Genomic DNA, 22868 nt, shown 5'->3' with positions numbered 1-22868 from the left:
CGAAATTTCTGGAGTCCTTCACTACGGCGTCTCTCATAGCTTAAGTCGCTTTGGGACGTTAAACTCCAATAAACCAAACCAAACCAAACCGATTGTCAGGCTCATACAGAGCGAGATGTAAAATATATCAAATTTTTTTTTGTACGTAAAGCTTCGCTCGAGGATTCTCGTATGTCTTATGCCTTCTTGTCATCTGTGTTCCCCCCAAGCTCTCAAAGTGCGTTCCCACGCAATGCAACCGAACTAGAACACATGTCCCGCTTCACTGTGTAGTCGGCTAGCCCGGAAACGACGACATGCTCATGACAGCCTTTGCGCGTGCACCTCTCTTCAATCACAACAGAAACAGGCTTCGGACGTTCCTGGAGGAGGGGACGAGTGGCAGACCGACACCACTGTCACCGTCCAGGGACAGCTCCACCACTGCAAAAACACCATCGTCTGGAGCAGTGAGTATACAGCAGGCTAGAGGAATGATATGCCAGCGTGCCACCTGCAATAGTTGAATCCTTCTACCCTGCAGTAATTGTCTTAGATTTAGTCTTTGGACTGACCGTACTCATTACTCTCCTAGAAAAAGCCTTGAAATGATTGCTATCCTCTGGATAAGCGAGCAAGCAACGAACATTTAACTGTTACACGCTCAAGCAGTGCCGAAAGATAGACGATGTGGGTAAAGTTGATTATGAAAAGTAACGCGAAGGGAATACTAAACACGGACAGGACGGCTTTGACAAGCAGAAGGGTGTCATGCGGAGCGGTGTCTTGCGGAGCGTTGTCATGTGAAGCGGTGTCATGCGGAGCGGTGTCATGGGGAGCGGTGTCATGCGGAGCGGTGTTCAGGGGGGCAAACATGCCGTGGTAAACGTGAGGCTAGGGGTAGACCTAAATTTGCCCAAGGACCAGCATAGTGACCTTTCTGCGAACTGCCACTCATGCGAAGAAATAAATGGAGAGAAAATAGAAAAAAGCATACGCATGTGATTTCTGGAACGACCGTCATTTTTAGACATCGCGACCTATTGGCCCGAGAAATCATGGTAGCATGATACATACGGAGCTGCTGATACGCATGTTTCAGCCGGCGCTCAGTTGCCATTGCAGATTGGGAATTTGATTTTTTTTTTGGCTTCCGCCTTGAACTGCAGCCGATGAAAGTTTCTCTGTTATATTAATCCCTCCTTTCCTGTGCAATGAGTGTCAGGTGCTGTGCTGCTATGTATTTCACCATTGGACTATGGCTTTCGAAGGAAGCCTGCTTGCCACGTGTTTTAAAAGGTATCAGGTATAAATTGCGTGTATTCCGCAGCAAACCACAGTTGTAAGTTAGCACTTGTCTGCGCCGTTCTGTCCGTCTTTCCTTCGCGCTATCTTTCACCATGTCATGAGGTTCAAGGTATGTTACAGTGCGCCGAGTATGTAAACACAGCGGTAACTAAAAAAAAAAGGGGGCAGATAGAGATCAGCGTTATTGCTATTGAGTTGATTCTAGCATCGGCATATCTACCGTAATGGAAGGAAGAACTCTTTTTCTGATTGTCTACAGTCTATGAAATGGTCTAGGCTTCCAAGAGCTGAATGGCTTTTAGAGCGTTAGTGTTGACTTTTACGTGAAGAACACCGTCATTTCCAACGCACTTGCGGAGCGCGCCGTATCGGCAGGTCATGATGTCTGCTGGGAAGGGGCTTCTATCATCGCCAATGAAAAGAACTGGATTTCACGTCAGTATCTCGAGTCCTAGGTGATTCAGACTAGTGCACTGCACGGGCTCGGGCCGGCCCGATCGAAAGCCCGGGCCCGGCCGGGCCGGGACATGATTTGTTTTGCCGGGCCTGGGCCGGGCCCGGGCCTGAAGTTGCGGGCCCGGGCCGGGCTCGGGCTTAAAGCTGCGGACCCGAGTCAGGCTTGGGTCCGTACAGAAACGGCTGGTGTCCAACTATTCACTCACTATTGCACAGTGAAGTACACAACTGCGGCATTGGAGCAGCGACACGGATGAGCTATGGGCCATGGTACGCGCTGAGAAAAAAACTAAGCTTTATTCATTGACTTATCTATTTCCTTATTTCCACGCCGCGGTGGCTTAGTGGTCAAGGCGCTTGATTACTGAGCCGGGGAACCACGGTTTGCTCCTAACCTCGGCGGCCACATTTCTATTTAGGTGGCAAGCAAGACAGCCATGTATTTTGTAGTATCATTGCTCGTTGAAGAAATTCAGGGGGTGGAAATGATACGGAGCTCTCTGCTTCGGTGTCTCTCACAGCCTGACTCCCCTTGGGCCCTTAAGCACCAAAAACATAGCTTTTATTTTATAGCTATATTTTTCTCATGTGGTAAAATTCAAAAACTAAAGCGCGTTTGGTTTTCTTTTTGATCAGCTGACCGGAACGTCTCGTAAATGAAATAGCCACAAAATCTCGTGAGAGTTTGTAAATCTCATCTCATAAGTCTATCCCTCCTCGCTTCTTCATCCTCATTGTCATGACAAGTGTTATCACGCGCTTCGCGCGTTATCTTCTGCTCCACCAATAAAAGTAAAATTCAATCGGTCTTAATTGGCAATTGATCGTTCGTCATCCCAAAACATACCTATACACTATTAAAATGCATTCGGGAAGAGCATATTAGTTTAGGACGCTTACAGTCTTCAAAACACGCACCGTGAAATACTCAAACCTTTCAGCTTTTTGTTTCTGCTGAAAGGCGACCAGATCGGCTATGAGTTCAACCTCTGAGATCGCGTCCACTAAAAAAAATGTCATCCCACTGCTTGCTAGGCAGCTTTAATGTTTATACGTCCGGGCGGCAAAATATAACTGATTAAAATCATGGGGGAATGCAAAGTAGTCTACTACGCGCGTATGCAGCTCCTTTTGTTTGGCTCTCCGAACTCCCCGAGTTTATCTTCGCGCACCTACACGAGATCACTGTCCAAATGACGGGCCTGCCGAGCACAACTCTTAATCACTTCCTGCTGGGTTAAAAATAGCCAACTTTTTGCAAGCCAAACTGTGGTTTCAGAACCTTTGTCGGCCAGTTTCTTATCGGTCCAGTAGCAGTCTACTTGCTCAGAGTGAGCTGTATACCTCAAGCGTTACTGTGAAACGGGCCGGGCCGGGCCCGGGCTGGGCTTCACTCTGGGATTCACGGGCCGGGCCGGGCTCGCTACAGCGATAATTTAGCGGGCCTGGGCCGGGCCCGGGCTTGAAGCCGCGGGCCTGGGCCGGACTCGGGCTTCAGGTCGCGGGCCCGAGCCGGGCTTGGGCCTCAGAAGAGGCCCGTGCAGTGCTCTAATTCAGACCACTGAAAAAAAGACAGTCGCACCGGCAGTCTCTCGCCAACATGCGCAAGATGCCTGGGACGATTATTAAAGCGTATTCAAGCTTCGCTCTTCCAGAATAAATTTCAATGAACAAGGCTTTCTTATGGAAGCCGAAACGTCTCGTTTTGACAAATACTTTGGTCGGCGTCTTCTTTTTTATTTTGAAATGGATTGACTTTTACTTCGGCGAAGGTTGTGTCTGGAGCTGGGCAGTGTCGTAGAGCAATTAGTTAGCTGCTTAAGTAGGCCCCGATATCTTTCTTGCTGCGCTTTGCGTAATGCGCCACTTGGCTGAGTGGTTCCCAGTGGCAGTGAAGTGTGGGAGCTTTCAAATGTTTGAGTTTAAGTTAAGTTTATTGGGGAGTTAATATTAGTACATCATAACAAAGAATTGCACAAAGAGGAGCAGTTGGGAAGCACTCAAATGGGAACTCGTGAACTATAACGCAAATAGGTGCAAAACGGAAGCAGCGACAAAATATCACCTGCACACAGTAAAGATAGAAGTAACATGCCTCAAAACAAATATAATAATGCAAGAAGATGGATGATAGACAATAATAGCGGAAAAATAAAGCTAGTTCAAATCAAAATATGCTTAAATGAAGAGATCATCATGAGAAATATCACAAAAATAAAATAACCGCACGTGAAGAACGCGTCAAACAAAGAACAAATACAAAAATGCACTGCACCAATAGAATTACGAAATGAATATCATGAGGGTTTCAGTTACGAAATTACGAAAGTGCACTGCTGTAGATTTGCTTCGTTGAGCGTTGTGTCGCCAGTTCAAGTGCTTTTCTTCAATTATGTGTAAAGCAGTAGCCGGCGCCATAACCAGGCGCCAACCCCTCCTTTTATGTTCATGTCAGTAAAGAAAGTGCACTGCACTGAACTGTGCCCATTATTCCCGATTTCTGAGCGTGTTTTCACAAAATAATGCAGAAAACGGCACCGGCACTCCTTACTGCGACCGTAAGTCGGAGAACTACGGCCGGTGTCCTCCCGTGCCCTTGGACGCCCTGGTCGGGTGTGAGAATGGAAATGCCATCCGCTACACCTTCGCCGACTTCGTCGAGATCTTCGACCAGACCATCTTTGAGGTACGTGTGAGACAGTGATCAGACATCAGTGCAGTCCGTAGGACGGCTTCGCGCCGGAGATGGTTTTCAGCTAGAAATGCTGCGTATCGAGATACCATAGCCTCAACCCGTTCCCAGCAACTATAGTTTTTGTTCGCAGCCAGTAGCAAACACCGCATAACTCAATGGTAATATTGGTAGCTCACGCTAGGCCAGCAGCCTTTGAATCATCTCGTAGCCATATGTCATAATGTCTAGTCCTTTCGCTAGCTGCACGAGTCAGCATTTTAAACTTGTAATTGTGAGAAAACTACAGAGTCCCAAAAAGATTCTTCGCGAACGTGGCGACTATCATGGGCAGCTCTTTCTCCTCGTTGCGAAATGTGACCGTGCCTGCACCGCACCCAACTCGCGCCAACTTCTTCTGACGGCCATAGAAATTGGATTCCAAAACATCTATTTCGTCGGAAAATGCAAATGCAGATTATCCGTGCGACCTGAGTAGCCCATTCAACGGCCCGAGTTTGAACGCCCAAGTCTGAGCTAACCAGCACGGTCTCCCACTGCTCGAGAGTAGGAACTTGTATTAGAGATCCTGGTAGCGGCTCCTCTTTACAGTTCCACGATATGTGATCTTAAGTGGCTATTTCGCCACGTAGTGTACATTCCGGGTCGTAATCACAGGGATAGAATTTTGATAGGAAGTAAAGACTCATGAAGGGTCGTGTCTGGAGTCGCCTCAAGTTGGCCTGCTGCTCCTTATCTAAGGCTTTGTCTCGAAGGGGTGAAGATCCTCCTTTCCAGCTTAAAATGGTTAGTAATGTCGGAATATGATGCTAGGCCGTCCCCGGAGAAACTCTCAGTAACTACAGCATCCCCTGCTAGCATGCGACGCTGTGCACTCAAAATAACCGCAACAATTTCGCATGCTCGGTACATCCTTTTTGGTTTTCTATGACCGGCGCACAACAAAGTACGGCCATAGAAAACCAAAAGGATGTACCAAGCATTCGAAATTTCCGCGGTTATTTTGAGCGGAGCGTGCAGCGTCACACAGCAGGGGGTGAGAGCCATGCAAGCTAGAAACGTTTGTTCATATTATTGGGGCTTGCTTTGAATGTTTTAAATTGAGAAGAGCCCAGCGAGCTTTCAAAGGATAAATCTTAGGTGTAACGTGAAGAAAAGAAGAGAGTAGCGTCAGTTACATAAGCAAGCGCCTCTTAAACCCACACCGCGAGAAAACTGTATCCAATTTCACTCTGAGTAAACATTCCGTTTAAGATTTATGGGGATATAACGTCCTAAAGCGACTCAGGCTATGATGGACGCCGTAGAGAAGGGCTCCGGTAATATCGACCACCTGTTGTTCTTTAACATGCACTGACATCGCACAGCACACGGACCTCTAGAATTTCGCCTCCATCGAAGTTTGACCGCCGCGGCCAGGATCGAACCCGCGTCTTTCGGGACAGCAGCCGAGCGCCATAAGCACTGAGCCACCGCAGCGGCCTTCTGAGTAAAAATGCATTCTCTTGTTCTTTTCGGCATGTTGATATTTGTACGGCAGCAAAAATACGCATTTATTGTTGAGAAAAAAATGCATTTAAAATTTTTCTCCCCAATTGATTCAAACTCATGAAGTCCGCACTCAAACGGACTCCGTGATTACCATTTTGAAATGAATGATAACGGAACCTCTCTTTTGGGATCGCCGCCCAAAAAAAACTATCTCAGCACAAATGGGCCCGTGATGTCGACTCTTGCATTTTGGCCTTCGGTAGTGTGCCAGTTTTGCAAATGCTCCGTTCATTGGGCTAATCTATTGATTTCGGGTAACTTAAATTTCTCCTGTGTCCATACATTGGCTTGGCTGGAAGCAAGGAGACGAAATTGACGCGTAATAAAGAAAACACCTGACTGACATAGCGTCAAAGTACCGGGATAGATTTTAGGAGAAGGGAAGTATAGCAGGAGGCAGAGGCAGCCTACCCAGTCTCCAATCAACGGCAATAGGGAAACCGCGCGAACACTGTGACGCGCTTAGTTGCTGGATGCACTTGAGAACTACCACCACGCGTTCTATACTGAACACTTTTCCGTTAATATGAATCGTTTAATCGAAGCCTAATTATTGGTGAATACATGTATTAATAGGCTTTCTTACTCGATATCAGTTAGACTCAGGCCTCACACATTATAGTTTCAGTGCCTTTCGCTGTAGTGTCCTTCGCGGATATGTGGCCTCTTGCTGTTGAGCACGCGTTAGCGGTTGTTATTCGCAGCCGCGAACAGCGGATTTCGATGAGGTCGGAAAAAGGAAACGGCACGGCTGCGTGGGTACCTTTCCGCATTTAAGCAACTCAAAGTTTTCGACTTCAGGCCAGTGAAATGGATTTGTAATGTATATACTCTTTATTTTTTGCATGCTGGACTTCTTCAGGAGCCCGTAGGGTTTTTCTGCGAGGGAGTGGACCGGGCCACGCTTCCCACACTTCCATCTGTCTTCACATTCACGGCCGAGACGAAGACACCCGACAGTCAGGATGTGCAGAAGAGCAAGGTTAGTGAGTTAGCCGCCAGAATAGGCAAGAACGAAACTAATACAATTGAGTGGTCAATGACTGGTGTCAGTTACTGATTCTTGCGCCCTCTGGAAAGTGCTTCGAGTATCTTTACCCTACGCGGAAGGACCTCGAGTAACGGCCCTTCATTTTTGCAGGTCTGGGCTAATCTTCCCAGCTTCCTGGTGGCTCGAGAGGCCTACTTTGTCAAGGCGGACACGCCGATGGTGAGGAGCGTCTTCGACTTCGCCACGGGCAAGTATTCCGGTGCACAGGGGAGGTGGTTATCAAGAAATAAGTTGAACTTCGTTATAACCAAGTTCAAAGCTCCCGGCGATAACTTCGTTATAGCCGTAGTTTCGTTATAGCCTGTGCCGACTGAGCTTCCAAGGGGAATCGTCATTCCTTCTTTATATCCATTATTTCTTTATAAACCATTTTGTTATGACGAGGTTCGACTGTTATAAGTCTTCGCAGCTGAAACTTGAACTAAGTATTCTTTTTTTATAGCAAAGTACCTCCTACGATATCTGCCCGCAATTTTGCTTTATGTTTTGCCCCGCTTGCATTCCGTGGAGTATACATGACAGTTCCTGGATGCGCTTTCCCGCTTTGCGTGTGACGTTATTTTGTGGCGTTCATTTTGGTGCCCACCGTAAGCGTTACTAGGTGACAGAGACGCTTGCGGCGTTCTTTATGAGTTTTTTTTTTTTTCAAATTTAAGCGTACGATCCACGATCTGCACTGTTTTTCCGAAGCTGCAAAAGGTGCTTCGGTAAAGCGTTAGTAGGTGTATGTTTCATCGCTGCAACGTCATGGAGATCACAATAATTCGTGTCGCATATGTCTCCTTCCCGTCCTCGACAATGTAGCTCTTTCACCACATTAGGGGGCATACAGACATAATTTGGTAACAACAGACTATAGTCACGCGGATGCCCAAGTGTGCATAGACAGTACCGCGACCCAAAACTCATTACAAACGCAAACAACCTGTAAATCTGACGCCCTGACGAGTCGGGACGACTGAGTGGTCTCCGAACTCCGCCTAAGACGGATATTGGACTGACGCGTTATTGTTCCGCTCGCAAAAGAAAGCAATAACTTTCTAGCCTAGGTATGAGCGCATGACACGGTGTTATCAGACAATATTACGGCTCGTGGTCGCTGCATTTTTATTGCTGTAGCTAATGAATGAACCTCTTCGTGCCCAATATTTTCTGATGCCGAATGAGCAGATTGATTCAGTTATTCTTTGATTATTGATAAATTGATTTCTTGGTAGAGTAGGTGGGCAGGCGAGTGGGTGAGTTGGTGGGTGGGTGAATGAATGAATGAATGAATGAATGAATGAATGAATGAATGAATGAATGAATGAATGAATGAATGAATGAATGAATGAATGAATGAATGAATGAATGAATGAATGAATGAATGAATGAATGAATGCTCCCGTTTTTTTGCAGGCATGAAGTACTTCATCACTCCTGACACGGGCACTTGCGAGGCGTCGGTCATGACGAAGGAAGAGCTGACTATACCTCAACCAGATGGGCTTGTGTGGGGAGCGGGGCGTGACTACTCCTACCAGAAGACAGGAGAGGTACGGCCGCGGTGTATGCATGCGGGACTTTTCTTGAGCGGGCAGCATGGCCATCGGGGTAGTGTGTCGAATTCAAGAACTCAGTTTTCGCTTGCTAGCGTATTCAGGTGCGACAGAGGGGAGCTGTATACCTTGATAAAGCATGCCACGTGATATGATCCAGTAGGCTCTCAACGTGGAATTCCTCATCAGAGGGCAGCGATGTAGCTATCACGGCCATTTCTTGACCTTAAAGGGTCATGGTTGACCAATTGCAGGTCCTTTATGTATAGAATACGACATTCTAAAGGCAAAGCCGTTACTTTCACTGGAAATGGAGCTTTATAAAGCTAGAAAGGGACAAACAATTAAACATAGGTGCGGCCAGCACCAGATAGTGGCGGCTAGGCTCAGCCGCCACCGAGTTCAAAAAGATGGTAACGGCATCATTTTCAGTGTACACTTCACGAGTTTGTGTAGGTTGGCGAGAAAATTTTTAAATGCAATTTTCTGAGCTATAGATGCGTACTTTCCAGCCGGACTGGCACCGGCATGCCTAGAAACAGCCATAGAATCGATTTTTGGAAAGAACAAAACATGAATTAAGGGGTCCTCACTGTCGCTTTAAAGGAAAGGGAGGAAGTGTTTAGGGGTATTCTGGCAGGCTGGCCATTACAAGCTCGTTAGTACGAAGTATTCGTCGTTCGCACGAAGTGGCGTTATCGGCAAGTAGCCAGGTCAGGTGATAACCTGCTCACTCGTTTAAACACAACTGATCGCGTGACCAACACGACGCGAATGTCCTTTGGTCGGGTCACACAGCCAATACACCCCTTACACAACACCATGACCCCATTGACATCTATGACATCTATGACATCCTCACAGAAAGTGACTACCTTTAGCCCGGAGAATGCTGAAATGTCGAGTGGTCGGGTTGTTGTCCTTACATTTCGTAGCCATGAATATCTACCACTACTACTACTACCTGCTCACGCAATCCGCCTCATAGGTACGACCAAGTGCTGCTCCAGTCTAGTGTTTATCAGCGAGCAAATTTTTGAACGCCAATTTTTTGGGTATCAGTGGCAATCGAACGCGAGACCTTCGGTTGCGATGCGAGTACGCTATAATAAGCCAGCTTGTTCGTTCAAGCTGAATAAAGATGGACCTAGGAAATGTATTGTGGTCTTTGATTTAGTGAAGTTTTTTAGAGAGGTGTACTAATGCGTACATTAGTAATTCTGACCATGCTAATTAGAAATGAGGTAAATGAGCGGGCGATGCGAATGGGACCCGACAACGCTATCGCATTCTACTCCTAGTGAAGCTTATGCTTCCCGCAATTCTTTTCGCCGGAGCAGTGACAGCGAAGGAAGGGGAATGAGGTTTCGCTACTGTAGCACCGATAACAATAGCAGTCGTAGCAACGACACAATGGTACTCGACAGCATAAAACTGTCGTTTTCATCGCCTATTGACACAGGTTTTCTATTTACCTCACAGAACATGGTGTTCAGCACAGATCGATATCCCCCCTTACTTTTTTTTTTTTTTTTGCAGCACGTGTTTGTGGCTCGAAGAGTCATTGGGAGTATTGCAGAAACTATTAAGCGAGAAGCGCTCTTTTATTTTTTACTCTTCTAAGGAATGTATTGCGAGATGGGAGAGCTAATTAACAAAGGCGTTTAAGCCGGTCCCAATGCGAAGCAATCGATGCAGCTGGCACTGAACAGCAGAGGGCGTTCGAAGCACATGCTTTACGTTCAGTCAGCGGTTCATTACATTCTCAGATTAGAGGCACTGTTGTCGCAATAGTTTTTGTTTTGAGAACATTAACTTGAGCCACGCGTTGTCTCAAGTCTGTCAGGGAGTGCTTCCAATGTACAGAACAGACCCAGGCATGCGACTAGCCCCAATCGGCATTCGCTTACGAGTTCCCTTTCGTATTGCTCGTGCCTGTGTCGTGAGGCTCATTTCTCGCATAGTAGAACTCAGAGAACTGGATGGTCCTGTGAAATATGTCCCCACACCCTCTGTTTACGCAGCGGCCTTGCCGGTCCTGGAACTGTGCTGTGTACGCCGGCATGGATAATAGAGCTGGAGCTCCGGAAAAGTCGCAAGTGGCCAACCTGTACTACGCTTACGTGAGTGACTCAACCTAACTAACCGACGCGTGATGCCGCGTCGAATTCGTGGCTTTGCACTGCAGCGCGGCAGCGAATGATTCCACAAAGTCAACAGTTTTAGCACAGCTTAGGAAGCATCAAGAACGGGAAGTACTATCTGTAGGGAAACTAATGTATGCCATTAGAGCTTCGGTTAAATTGCATTGCGCTGCGAGCTTCTGCAGGTGCCTGCTGTCGAGGCTGGCAAGGAGGTTGTTGTTTCTATTTATAGGCATATCAGTTTCTTCGTTTCGACCCGCGGCGCTCCTCGAAAACGTCGCTAGGAGTCGCAACTGTACCTAGGTGGGCGGTGGCGCGTGGTACACACAACTTTTGTTCTCGACAGTACATGCGAATAGAGTCACTGGTCTTTAATCTTAGCAGAAACTAAAGGGACAAAATGTACTTGGGTGTGGCACGTGATTACAGGAAAAAATAACCGATGGTCCGTTCGGGTAACAAGATAGATGATAGCAGGTAATAGGATGACGAAATGGGAACCAGGTTTGGGGTGTGGCTTGATCTCGACGAGCTGAGGAAACTATGCAACGTCTGAATACAAAAGGATTTGGCCTCCCTGATTTTATACTTGGCCACAACCCACTAAATTATCACGTCTTGCATATATTTCGCTGTAGCAACCGGTTACAATTACATACACTTCATCTAATATCTAATTGATTTCAGTGTCAAGTTACAGCTCCTATTCGGTAACTGAGCAATTAGATAATAGCAATTAGAAAATTTCTATTACGCATACCCAACTATTCTGAACGAAAGCATTTTTGAGCGCAAAACCGTTTATGTAAGCAATTTTTTTTTTCGTATTCTGTCAGATTTCTCTATAACAATCAATATATCCGCAGGTCACCCGACGGCAGTCTTGCTTTTTTTTTATCTATTAACGTTTTTGCTATCGTCAAAAGCTTCCCCATTGGTTTCCTACGGCAGTCTTAACTGTTCGAAGCGATCGATGGAAACCCGTTAAAAGAAAGATTTTGTTACACATAAGAAGAGGGGACCATTATCTTCAGTTTTCCATCACAGCACCTTACAATTTTTCAATATTAAAAATTTTTATCCCAGAATGTTGGACACGCGGACATTAAAAGTCGCATTTAGTGACTACGTATCAGGCTATTCATTTTCATGCTTAAGAAGATCGACAAACAACAAAAAATGGGATGAAAAAACACGTACGGTTATCAAACATTAAAATGTGTGGTAGGAATGTCAACACTGCACACCACGACAAGGTGCTAAGAAAATTGTGTTTCGCTGAAGAAGCGCCCTCTCTTTCAGGAGGACGAGCTGAAGGGGGCTTCGCTACCAGTCTTCATGGAAGTCTACGATGAAGCCAAGGCAAGCTCAAGTTCTTGTGTTTTTGTCTGGCTTCTAAAAAGAAATTTTAATGATTTTTTTTTATTCTACTGTTCCTGAAATTATCGCTTCAGTAGAATTCAAGTAGTTCCATCCTTTACGTTGCGCCAGACGCCGAGCAGCGTTCTGCCCATTTCTTTTTCTATCTGACCCTTTACACCAGTCATCTGATCAAAGTGAAAGTTAGAGATGAACCTCGTTATAGCGAAGTCAATTTCTTTGTTACCGCGGATTCTCCGTTACACCCGCAGGTGTTGGTAGCTAAGTCGCATACGAACAGTCTTACGACCGAGGATGGCCTAGTTAGTCTTTGCTAAGGTCACCTTTGTTTGCTTCCTATAACTACGTTACTTGTTGCACCGAAATTCGAGAGGGGGTACGTACGATGGCACATGAAATTACAAGTTCGGAGCGCTATGTAAACTGATTATCGTCGCGACTAGACGTTGCAGATAATGAAAATGGTGGCCTAGGATGCCTAAATTGGAAGATTGATGAAGGCTTCACTTTTTGCGCACTAAGGGTTCAAAACAAGGAGAAAAAATAAAGTTAAGTCAAATGCTAAATAAGGGAAGAAACTTTATAGGAAAAAACTGGAGTTATCAGCCTTGTAGTTTTTTCTGCTTTTTTGCACAAGTTAATTCACCGAACAAACTCATTTGACACGAGATTACTGCATTCGTGCTATATTTGAGCGGAACAAAGAAAAATTACTAGCTTCTAGCAGTGTCTCAAATTTTGGAGTTCAAAGTAGGAACCGAGATTATATAGAAGGCCCAGTGCAATTTTGAGCTCTGGAGCAACTTGCATCGTCGCCTTTCTGACGCACGCAGAGGGGCGATGTAATCGAGCGCCGGGAGATCTTTGACTTCGAGACGGAACTCAGGGACTGGTCGCCGTTCGACATCAGCGTCTGTTTCCATGCCCACGAGGCCAGGACCCTGATGATCAACGTTCAAGGCAAGTTCACGCACGCTCGAGTGTCACCGCATTTAAGCACCGTAACACGCATTCCTAGCACGTTGACATGTTATCATTTTGAGTAATTAAGGGTGTTACTGATCTTTTCTTGTGGAAATAAACTGCATTTGTTTTTCTGCAGTGCCAGTCTGTGAAGTGACCTATTCGCAAGGGTTCCGATTATGTCGTAGATAACTCTAGATAATACAGATAATTCCAGGCAATTTTAATCATTTATAATAGATAATAATAGATCATTCAACTCAACTCCAGGTAATTACCGAATACTACCGAGAGCAAGCAGCAACTTATAAGAATCAATAGAAATTTCATCCAAGAATCTCTCGGCTGAAAAAAAAAAATTCATAAAGGTAAGATGTTTAGTACAAATATATGTCAGGCAAGCGTGCATTCTACGATCCTAAAACTTCCACCATAGCACAATAAAATAGCGATCAAGCAACTTGTGTTGTGATTTCATCGCTATCTAAAATCCAGGGCAGTGCATGCCATTTGCACTGTGTACGCAGTGATATCTGATGCGGCATAGATAAACTTGAGCGTTACCGGTTTTTTTAAATGATCACCATTTGATGCCGATGATGATGCTGTTTTGTAGCAGTCGCCTAACTACGTCCGCTACAAAACAACGCTACAAAAGAAATTTCGTTGATTTGTTTCAATACTTCCTGTATACCAAAATAATGTTCAACAGTATCGGCAGGGAATAGTAGTTTAGAATTGGTAACGAGGTGCTCGTAAGGAATACGTCTAATTTGATAGCTAGTGATCGCAGATAAAGGCCACGAGAACGAAATATTTAGAAGAATAAGAATGGGGTGGAGCGCATTTGGCTGGTTTTCTCAGATCATGAATGCCAGTTTGCCAACATCCCTCAAGAGAAAAATATATAAGAATAGTATCTTACCGGTACTCACCTACGGGGCAGAAACGTGGACGCTAACGAAAAGGGTTCAATTAAAGGCCACGTAAGGAGCTATGGAAAGAAAAATGATACGTGTAGCGTTAAGGGACAGGAATAGGAAAGAGTGGGTAAGAGAACGTGGTTAATGACATCCTAGTCGAAATCAAGAAGAAGAAATGTGCTTGGGCAGGGCACGTAATGCGAAGGCAACATAACCGCTGGTCCTTAAGGGCAACGGAGTGGATTCCAAGAGAGGGCAAGCGTAGCAGGGGGCGGCAGAATATTAGGTGGGCGGATGAGACTGAGAAATTTGCGGGAATACGGTGGCAGCAACTGGCAACGGACAGAGTTAAATGGAGAGATATGGGAGTGGCCTTTGCCCTTCAGGGGGCGTAGTCAGGCTGATGATGATGACTATGCCAGCTCCTGCCACTTTATCCTCACAAACTTCCTAATCTCATCCTTCCACGTGGCCCTCAGCTATTTCTTCCTACGTTTCTTTTTTCGTTGAATCCACTGTTTTAGCCAAAAGGTCCATCGATTAGCGTTCTGTTCAATTGAACAACAGCACATTGCGTAAATTGGAGATCGAATAGAAGATGCCTTTGTCCTGTAGTGGACACAGCTGGGCGGATAACTGTAATGACGAGCGATAAATTACACCCGATTCCAAGTCCACTTCACTCTGATGGGTAGGTATTTCTCTCAATTGCTTGCCGTTCTCTTCATCCGCAGGAAACGCGGACTTCGGACCCGGTCGCGGAACCCGGGACGGACTCGCGCAGGCATTCAGGGCTCAACTCAAGAACGTGATGGGCATCGCGCAGGACATACGCCTCAGCCGCGTCTCTGTGAGTGCAGGAACAGCTATACCCGTTCAAAGGGCTTTTCATTGAATGACAGACCAGACACTGCCGTTCCAAACTATCCTATTCTTTAACATTTGTATGTACGCGATGGCCACGTCTGATGCTGCGAGCAGGATTCCGCATTTGACAATATGGCTGCATGCAGTTGGAGCATTAGATCTGATGCATATCGAACGTTGAAACATGCGCGAACTACTGACAGCTCATAATTTTAGATGAAGAGAAAACGTGGACGAGAAAAAAGAAACGCATGTACACAAGGAGAAGAGCAAGTCTGCTAACTTGGTGAAATTTCGATCCCAACTAACGTCGTTCTCATTTAAATACTCCGCAGCTGTTGTGTGGTAATAATTACATCTATATATGCATTACCGCACTATATATATATATATCTATATATATATATATATATATATGTAACCTACTGTCCACAACTTCGCCATTCCAGCAGTTCATGTACTAGCTCAACAGTGGCAGCTTTTCATACAACACATTTCTCTTGTCTACGCATAAGCGAACAAGTTCTCGCTTCCAGCTGTCTAGTCTCACATTCCTCACTTCTGCTTGGGGTGAATTGCAAAGCCACAGTGACAGCATTTATTTTTTCGTTCTTTCAGGTGTTTCCACGAGGAGACAACCGTGTGGTCGTCCTTGTGCGGCTACTGCCTGCAGCCAACACCGATCACTTGGGTGCGTGTCCCTAAAGTAACCAGGCAGTTTTTTTCTGCTACAATAATAGAAAACCCCTTTGCGACATTATCGATGCTTGTGTTAACTACTAGCATGATGGAGCAATCGATATCACGCCCCTATGTCATGATAACTACAATAGGATCCACTGCGAGAATCGGACGATCTGTTCTTGCATTCACACCTCTTCGTTTTCCCTCTAGCCGCGATGGCTTAGTGGATATAGCGATCTGCTGCAGCTTCTAATGTCACAGGGTCTGTTCCCAGCCACCCAGTGCTCGAATTTAAAAGGAGACGAAATACAAAAGCGCCCGTCTGCCCTGCGGTGTCCGAGCTAGTTAAAGAACCTCAGGAGGTCGGTGTTAATCCGGAGCCCTCCAACACACTCTCGCTCACAGCCCTAGCGCAGCTTTCGGATGTCGATATACTATACCGTACCTTTATCCCTCTATTTTCAGTGGTGGCGGACCCCACCATTGACGAAGCTACCAAGAAGTTGAACGATACGGTAATCGCCGGGAAATTAAGAGTCGTCCTGAACGTCACTGGCGCTGCGCAGGTGCGTGAGAGTGTATGTGGGTAGTATTGGCCGCATCACCTTATTTTACTTTTTTATCTGACATCACCTACTATACAAGTAATTCCTCACTCTCTTTCTGTAAACTAAAGCATGTGTTTCATGTTATGTTCAACGTTCGAACACTATAGGCTTTCCTGAAATATCTGTGAAAGGCCTGGAGTAGCATGCCAGGCTAATAACCAGGCAGACCTCTCCTTTATTCATTAAAGTCTTTCTCTCTCTCTCTCTCCCTCTGCACAAGACACGCCCTAAAATGCTCCCAATCCCCAGACCACCCGGATAACATTGTTTTCCCCGTTTTCATTGCAATGTCAACGACACTGTAATTGACATTGACTGTCAGTCACGATTGTCACTGAACATTGCCACTGAAATTGCGTGGACAATTCGGCGGCAGCACACTGTCCTCTCTGAGAAAAATGTAATGTCTGCACGCCGACAAATCCTGAATAGCTTCGGTATAGATGAAGTGTACGTCGACAGAGTATCGTTGTCGCCTCACGTGCCAGTTTCGCTTTACACTCTAAAAACGAATACGCCTGTATGGGAGTAAAAAAAACTCCCTCTTATAAAAGAGTGGGCGCTAGAGAACAGCTTACTCCCCTTTTTACTCCTTTTTTTACTCATTTCTGTTGAGAGTGTAGCTGGGGCTGGACAGAGACAATTATCAACTTCTGCACATGAAGGCACATACGTTGAAAAGAAAAGCAACATAGAAACGCCTTCGTGTAGCGAATATGCTAACCAACATTCAGGGCTTTCTTGGACAACTCCATGTGGTGTTTTCATTTGCCCCTTACTACTAGCAGTCACTAGCCCAGATAAAGGCTCGCCGTTCTTTCTTGTAACAGCCGCATGTATGCATCGACCTATTCTTCAGGGTACTGAACCCGGAGAAATTAGGCCAAATAGCTTAGGAACGGCTGTGCGTTCAAGCATGCACTTGCCGGATAATCGCGAAGTCATTTTCTCTTAATTACGTTTAATACACGGCCAGAATAAAAGTGGTCAATCTTTTTTAAATTTGCCACAAATTATAGAGAGGTGAGTGGCAAACGATGTCAGGACATTCTCGCAAAGCAGTTGCATATCCTATAGCACAATTAATGAAATCGTCTTTTTTCTTGTCGTGTACCACAGCACCCGGAGTACGTCGCCACAGAATTGACGTCTCGCCTACAAGGTAACGAGTTTCAAACTCTCGACAGTTATTGAACTTGCTCAGTAATGATCCATGCACCTATGCGCCTCCTTTATTTTGGCGCCCTTATTTTGGCGCCCTTATTTTGGCGCCCTTATTTTGGCGCCCTTATTTTGGCGCAAGCGTATATTAGCAGCTAGTTGAATTTAACAACGAAAACTTGCATAGATGTGCTGAGCCTAGACCTGGCCTCCCAGCCTGAGCTGGTGGGGCTAGCCGTCCGGGCGGCCCGGACTGCGGGGCCCTAGAATAGGGGCTTTGCGTTTCACCGGCTTTATTTCTTATATTCGTAATAATAAATGTTTCCACCACCGCCACCTAAAAGTGACGTTTCAGTATAAAGTTTGCTGGGTACATGGCTTTGATTTATCACCATGCACGCACTGAGCTTTCCCCCTCTGACTAACTTAAGGCCGGGCGCATTTTTTTTTTCTTTCTAAAAACTTGAGCCTGCGTAAAAGAATGCGCCTGCGTAGCGCTTCCCGCTTACAAGTTGAGCCTCTATCTTGGCGTGTTTGTAAACCCATTGTTCAATTTTCGCAGCACCCCCTCCTGATTCGTCCGCAGGCTACTCTCCAGGTGAGTTTAATACGCGAAGAACACAGTCCCACTGTGTTTGATACTATGTTTAATTGCATGCCTTTATTTCTTTATCGCGGCCACTGCTGAGACAACTTATAGCCAGCAGGTGCAATTTATAACCAGTTCTGACGGCGTTCGATTTCAGAGTTAGTGTCAGGCGAATAGCGTTGTAAACAGTCATTCTAGCTAAAAAATATTCCCGCAGATATTGCCATGCATTTTTTCAGTTCTCTTATCGGAGAGGCTTCTACAAGACCGGCGCAGTTTTCCTGCCTAATACCTGGCTACTCCTTCCTGAAAAAAAATAACTAAGCAGTATTCAGCACAGAAAAAGCAATGTGTGCGTCCTCGGGATAAGTGGACGGTCCTAAACGAAAGGACCTTATTGGCCGTACTATTTATTTATTATTCTTACCTTATTATTATTCATTATTGTATAGCATAATTATTCATTTATATTATTGCTCTTATAATTCATTTATTATATAGGTAAGGTAGGGCTTCAGCTCATTGGGTCTTACCTCTGAACGCCTTCCACTCGTGCAGGGAGCATGGCAGCGTTGGGCATTATGATGCTCCTCATCGGCATCGCCATCACTCTGGGCGTGGTCTACCTCGCGGCGAGGAAGTACCCCCAAAGCAGCATGACCACCATCTTGCTGCAACCCCGCAGCAGCGGCAGCGGGGAGTAGCCGTCGACCAATGGACACTTCGACCCGTGGCAATACCGAGGACGCTTGCAGCGAAGCATTGCATCGGTCCACAGTTTTGTACATACGCGTTCACTGAGGACGGTACTTCGCGGAAGCTAGCTCGCAACGCATTAAAGAAAAATTCAACACTGTGTGTCAGTGTGTGGATAGATAAATAGAAGCAAAGAAACACAGCTAAGTGTAGCAATGCTAAAAAAGGTGAGATGATGCTTTTCTTACCATTGTTCACAGCACATTAAAAAAATAGTATAGGCGCTGTACAGTTGATCCAAGCAGATTATGCTTGTCTTTATGATGGTATCCGTTACAGTGTTACGCTGTGCAAGCGAGGCACCTGCAAGTTTCTCCATTATTGCGGTCGCAGGCGTGTAGCTTACATGGGTATTTCTCATTTTTGGTGCATAGGTGTAACGAATGCCATTCTTGCTATGCAGAACACTAATGCTGTTCAGCACTGTAATGTCATTCAAACTTGTCTCCGAAGCTTACAGGCAGCTCACTGATGCATCGCACGTAGATTACTCTCCTACAAGCAGCAGCACTGCGACGTGCTTCCACGGATCGGTTTGGAAATATTGGTCTTCATTCCATACTCGAGGATACAAAGTTAAGTTCAGTTTTCCACGTTGTGGCTTTTCTCCTCTGCAAGCTTCGGTATGAATAGACGAATTTCCAAGTAGAGAAAATCTTTTCAAGCTGTTTCGATCCGGTAGTACCGTCTGGTACCAGGCTTCGGTAACGGGCGTAATCTAAGCATGTGACCGCACGTATTTGTACGAAGCTAGAAAGCGCTCCCAGCGCTGACCGTCTGCAAGAGGTTCGAAGATAAGAGCGAATGGAAAGAGGGGGAAGAGAGAAATGAGCCTTCGCTGACGCAAAAAAAAACTTTGGTCATGTGCAGCGCTTGCATTGTCAGGCAGCCGGTATACGAGAACAACGCAAGAGCTTACCGGTAGGTATTTAACCTTGTCGCCGTACATACATGGCAGTTTAAGATCATGAGGGGGCATGTATTTCACCTTGTAGATTCCTGAAAGTCGGGAACTCTTACTGTTGAGCGCAGGCTGTTGATGAAGAGAGATGGAAGAGAAAAGATGTCGACAGTGTTTTCTTTATTTATGCTAGTATTTGTTTCACAGCATCATTTCTTGGTGACTGGAGTCTTGCGAATACGGAGACACCAGCTTTCTCGGAGGCATTCCGATTCCGTCAGCCAGGGATAACGACCAGAGCTCAAAAACCATGGTGCGTCGGCTGGCCTACCATGTCAAGGTTTCCATAATGGCAAGTCAGCAATGGCAGAAGCACTACTTCCTCACGGGTCCTCAAAGGTTCGCAGAACGCCGCAGTTCGCCATCACCAGAGATCATAAGTGGCACATTAGCCTGCTATCTCCCAAACCTCCACGCAGGAAATACCTGAGCTGCAGTCTAGTTGTACCTCTTATATGAGAAAAAAAAAAAACACCAATATCAAAGGTAATGGTACTTTCCGCCGTAGATTTCCCCAAACCACAGCCCCCGAGGCATCCTGTGCACTAACGTCTATTACATGCGGTTTTATGACGAAATTGTTTCGATGTTTCTCTATATAAAAGTGAGTTCATGAAGATTCGTGAGGTGGCGACACCTTCTGCAAAACGTTAAGCAGGTAACAGAATAACGTCGCAGTTTAACTTGTTGAACACTGCTGCACGGGGCTACGGTACCAGCGCAGCGGCTCTCGGCGTGAAGAATAGGTAAAGCCAAAGCGCACAACTGCTGCTAGTGGATTACAGAGAACAGGAACGCTTTCCCGGCACGGTAAGGGACAAAGAGATTGGCTCCACTGGTCACGCGCTAAGCGGCATTCAAAACCTTGCGTACATGTTGCACCGGTGCCGAAGCTTTACCACAGGTCGTACCAGGAACGGGTACGTAACTGGTTAGAAAAGTTCAATCATCCTACCTCCCTTGCGACGTTCCGTCAACAGGAAAACCCGCGATCCAAGCGTCCTGCTAACTCTTACTGTCTACTGTTCACTATACTTACAACCTGCTAACAGAGATGCCCGAATGGTTCCTGTACACGGCGATAAGCCTCGTGGGATGGCACAGGCAGCTGCTAGTCAGCATTTCTTGTGTAATGGCTTACTAACAACTTTCCTGTCCCCGCTGCCGATAGTCTCTTTCCAAATGCGAACCTCAGTGACACCGTGGCTTTGACTACTGCCGGCGTATCAGGCTGGTTGACCGTAAACGTCGCTGTATATTCTTGATCGCTAGGCAGGTTTATGCATGTCTAGAGATCATAACATTTTTTTTGTATTAAAGAGTTGGTACCCGGTGGTGGTAGCTCATCGCCGAGGAAACGTCATCCAGGTGAACAGACGATGCAAGAGGTCATTTGTCACACCACGTGCGACAACCGTGGAAAAAAAAATTGCTCTTACAGAAAACGCTAACAGAATATGCACAATTATACTGTAAAATTCAACAACGTTATAGATGTCCTAAAAAAAAAGAAACAAATGCTAGGAAGTATGTAACACAGGAGAATATCGCTGTCCTGTAGAAACAAAAAATATAAACATTCACAGAATGTTTTGGATAAAAGCTCCGAGCTCGTGAAGCTTGCAGTAGAAACTTACAAAAAGGAACTGCATGTAGAATGAGATTAAGCACCTCAAGAACGAGGCCTCTAAATACATTAACGCAGCAGAAAAACCGCCATTTTTGCGGCCATCCTCGGCATGGAAATACCCCACTTCCTTTTAGCAATACGTCAATGTTTCGTAAACAAAGGCGGTATTGTTTAAGCAACTCCCGAAGTTCTCTGAAGGATTTTCTCTCGTTTTGCATTTCGAAGTCCTTGATGGGATGCCTGGTGCTGCGGAGAGATGTACAGCGGCGCAGATACTCCTGTCCACATCGACGGTACCAACTTCCGGCGTCGAGATGAATGATATCCGTCCACTTCATGGGCAATTGCACTCCGCCCGGCGTCTCCTACTGTGCAGCTCGTTCGCAGACATCAGGAACGTTATACGTGAATAAGAAGCACGCGCTCACACGACCCATTTGCCTTTGCTTCTCCAGACAGGATTGCTGTAGTTTCGTCTGCTTCCACAGGGCCATGATAACGGGGTTGTTACGTATCGTAGAACCTTAGATAACGACTTCATAGAGCGGTATTTATCCGCACGAGCCAATGAGGGCACGCCCACGGATGAACCAATCGGGGCTTGCCCAAGTTGAGCGCACAGTACTTAAGCATAAAGTTCGCTAAAAAGGTTTTTGCCATCAATAAATTGCAGGCTCCTATAGCCGATATAGCAGTTGATCCAGGACGCTAGCCTCGTTGAGCGGTTCCTGTCATTCTCAGCAGCCTTAAAAAAGTCGGTGCTTAGGTTCGACTGCGGCCACAGCAGACTGCAATCCATTGTGCGACCCTTGTAAAAAGGGGTTCTCATGTCACGCGGAGAGCAGAGGCGTCCTCACTAGTACTGACCGGAGAAGCTTGAACAAACGAACCCGGCGTAGCGCTGGGGCAGAATAAGTTAGGCCGCTCCGTTTACAGGCACAGTCCGTAGAGAGACATTGCACGTCCTGTCATCGGTGTTGGCCACCGTCGCTCGGTACTCCTGGAGAAGCTTCTTCTCTGCAGGACCCCACGTGTCAGTCGGCTGGAACGCAGAGCGGATGTTCTGCACAAAGAACAGGGAATGCGGTTAGATAGCTTCCGGAATTTTACAACACGTCTGAAAAACTAGTTCATTTGGAAGTCCCTTTCCTGCACCAGTAAGAGGAAGGGCTTCAGGTTAAAACATGGTACAGATGCGGACCTCTAACGTGCATCTAAATCTCAGTACAAAAGTAAAAGGTGATTAATTTCGCTTCGATGAAGACAAAGCAGCCGAAGTCGGGAAACGCGTCCGCGATCGCGTTCTCATGTCAGTTATTTGCTCATAGAAGTTGTGAAAATCCCAGTAGGGTGTAAGTGTTCCAAAATATGGATATTAGCCGACTGTAACGCCGTGTATGACATTTAAATGAAGCGCAGAGAGCTGCGATGCAAATGTAGGAGAAAGGAAGGCTACCACGCAGCAACAACAATTCACTGCCTAACTTCCACAAACAGGCCGTTGTGCACGCGCCATTTTGCAACTGCAATGACTAAAAAACTAAAAGACCTTCAGTAGAGGGCAGATAGAGGCTGGTTGGTACATGCTGACAGGAAGTCCAAGTGTATCTTTCATGAGGATTTGTTC

General features: G+C 46.1%; 2 protein-coding genes across 3 annotated transcripts in view; one reads left to right on the top strand and one right to left on the bottom strand.

Annotated features, from left to right (window-relative positions):
- LOC149335273 (uncharacterized) overlaps window positions 1-18747 on the top strand; it is a 32746-nt gene extending 13999 nt beyond the window's left edge. Inside the window, exons 4-17 of one of the 2 annotated variants that reach the window (XM_089551939.1) lie at window positions 344-449; window positions 4272-4429; window positions 6849-6968; window positions 7128-7224; window positions 8436-8572; window positions 10600-10698; window positions 12007-12081; window positions 12933-13059; window positions 14720-14835; window positions 15471-15543; window positions 16002-16102; window positions 17264-17306; window positions 17868-17903; window positions 18453-18747. In XM_089551939.1, the coding sequence (XP_089408065.1) occupies window positions 344-449; window positions 4272-4429; window positions 6849-6968; window positions 7128-7224; window positions 8436-8572; window positions 10600-10698; window positions 12007-12081; window positions 12933-13059; window positions 14720-14835; window positions 15471-15543; window positions 16002-16102; window positions 17264-17306; window positions 17868-17903; window positions 18453-18598 (1434 nt within the window). In that variant the 3' untranslated portion in view covers window positions 18599-18747. The remainder of the gene's footprint in view (window positions 1-343; window positions 450-4271; window positions 4430-6848; window positions 6969-7127; window positions 7225-8435; window positions 8573-10599; window positions 10699-12006; window positions 12082-12932; window positions 13060-14719; window positions 14836-15470; window positions 15544-16001; window positions 16103-17263; window positions 17307-17867; window positions 17904-18452) is intronic. The other variant, XM_089551940.1, reaches the window with a different exon arrangement.
- A 967-nt stretch (window positions 18748-19714) lies between these two features.
- The window catches only part of LOC149335272 (sodium-dependent proline transporter-like), a 64264-nt gene continuing 61110 nt past the window's right edge, over window positions 19715-22868 (bottom strand). The window contains exon 15 of the mRNA XM_089551938.1: window positions 19715-22304. Coding sequence (XP_089408064.1) covers window positions 22158-22304 — 147 coding nt within the window. The 3' untranslated portion in view covers window positions 19715-22157. The remainder of the gene's footprint in view (window positions 22305-22868) is intronic.

The sequence above is a fragment of the Amblyomma mixtum genome, chromosome 7, assembly GCF_055824585.1.
Source record: "Amblyomma mixtum isolate Tamu chromosome 7, ASM5582458v1, whole genome shotgun sequence".
NCBI lineage: Eukaryota > Metazoa > Arthropoda > Arachnida > Ixodida > Ixodidae > Amblyomma > Amblyomma mixtum.
This window is presented reverse-complemented; position numbering and strand designations above follow the sequence as displayed.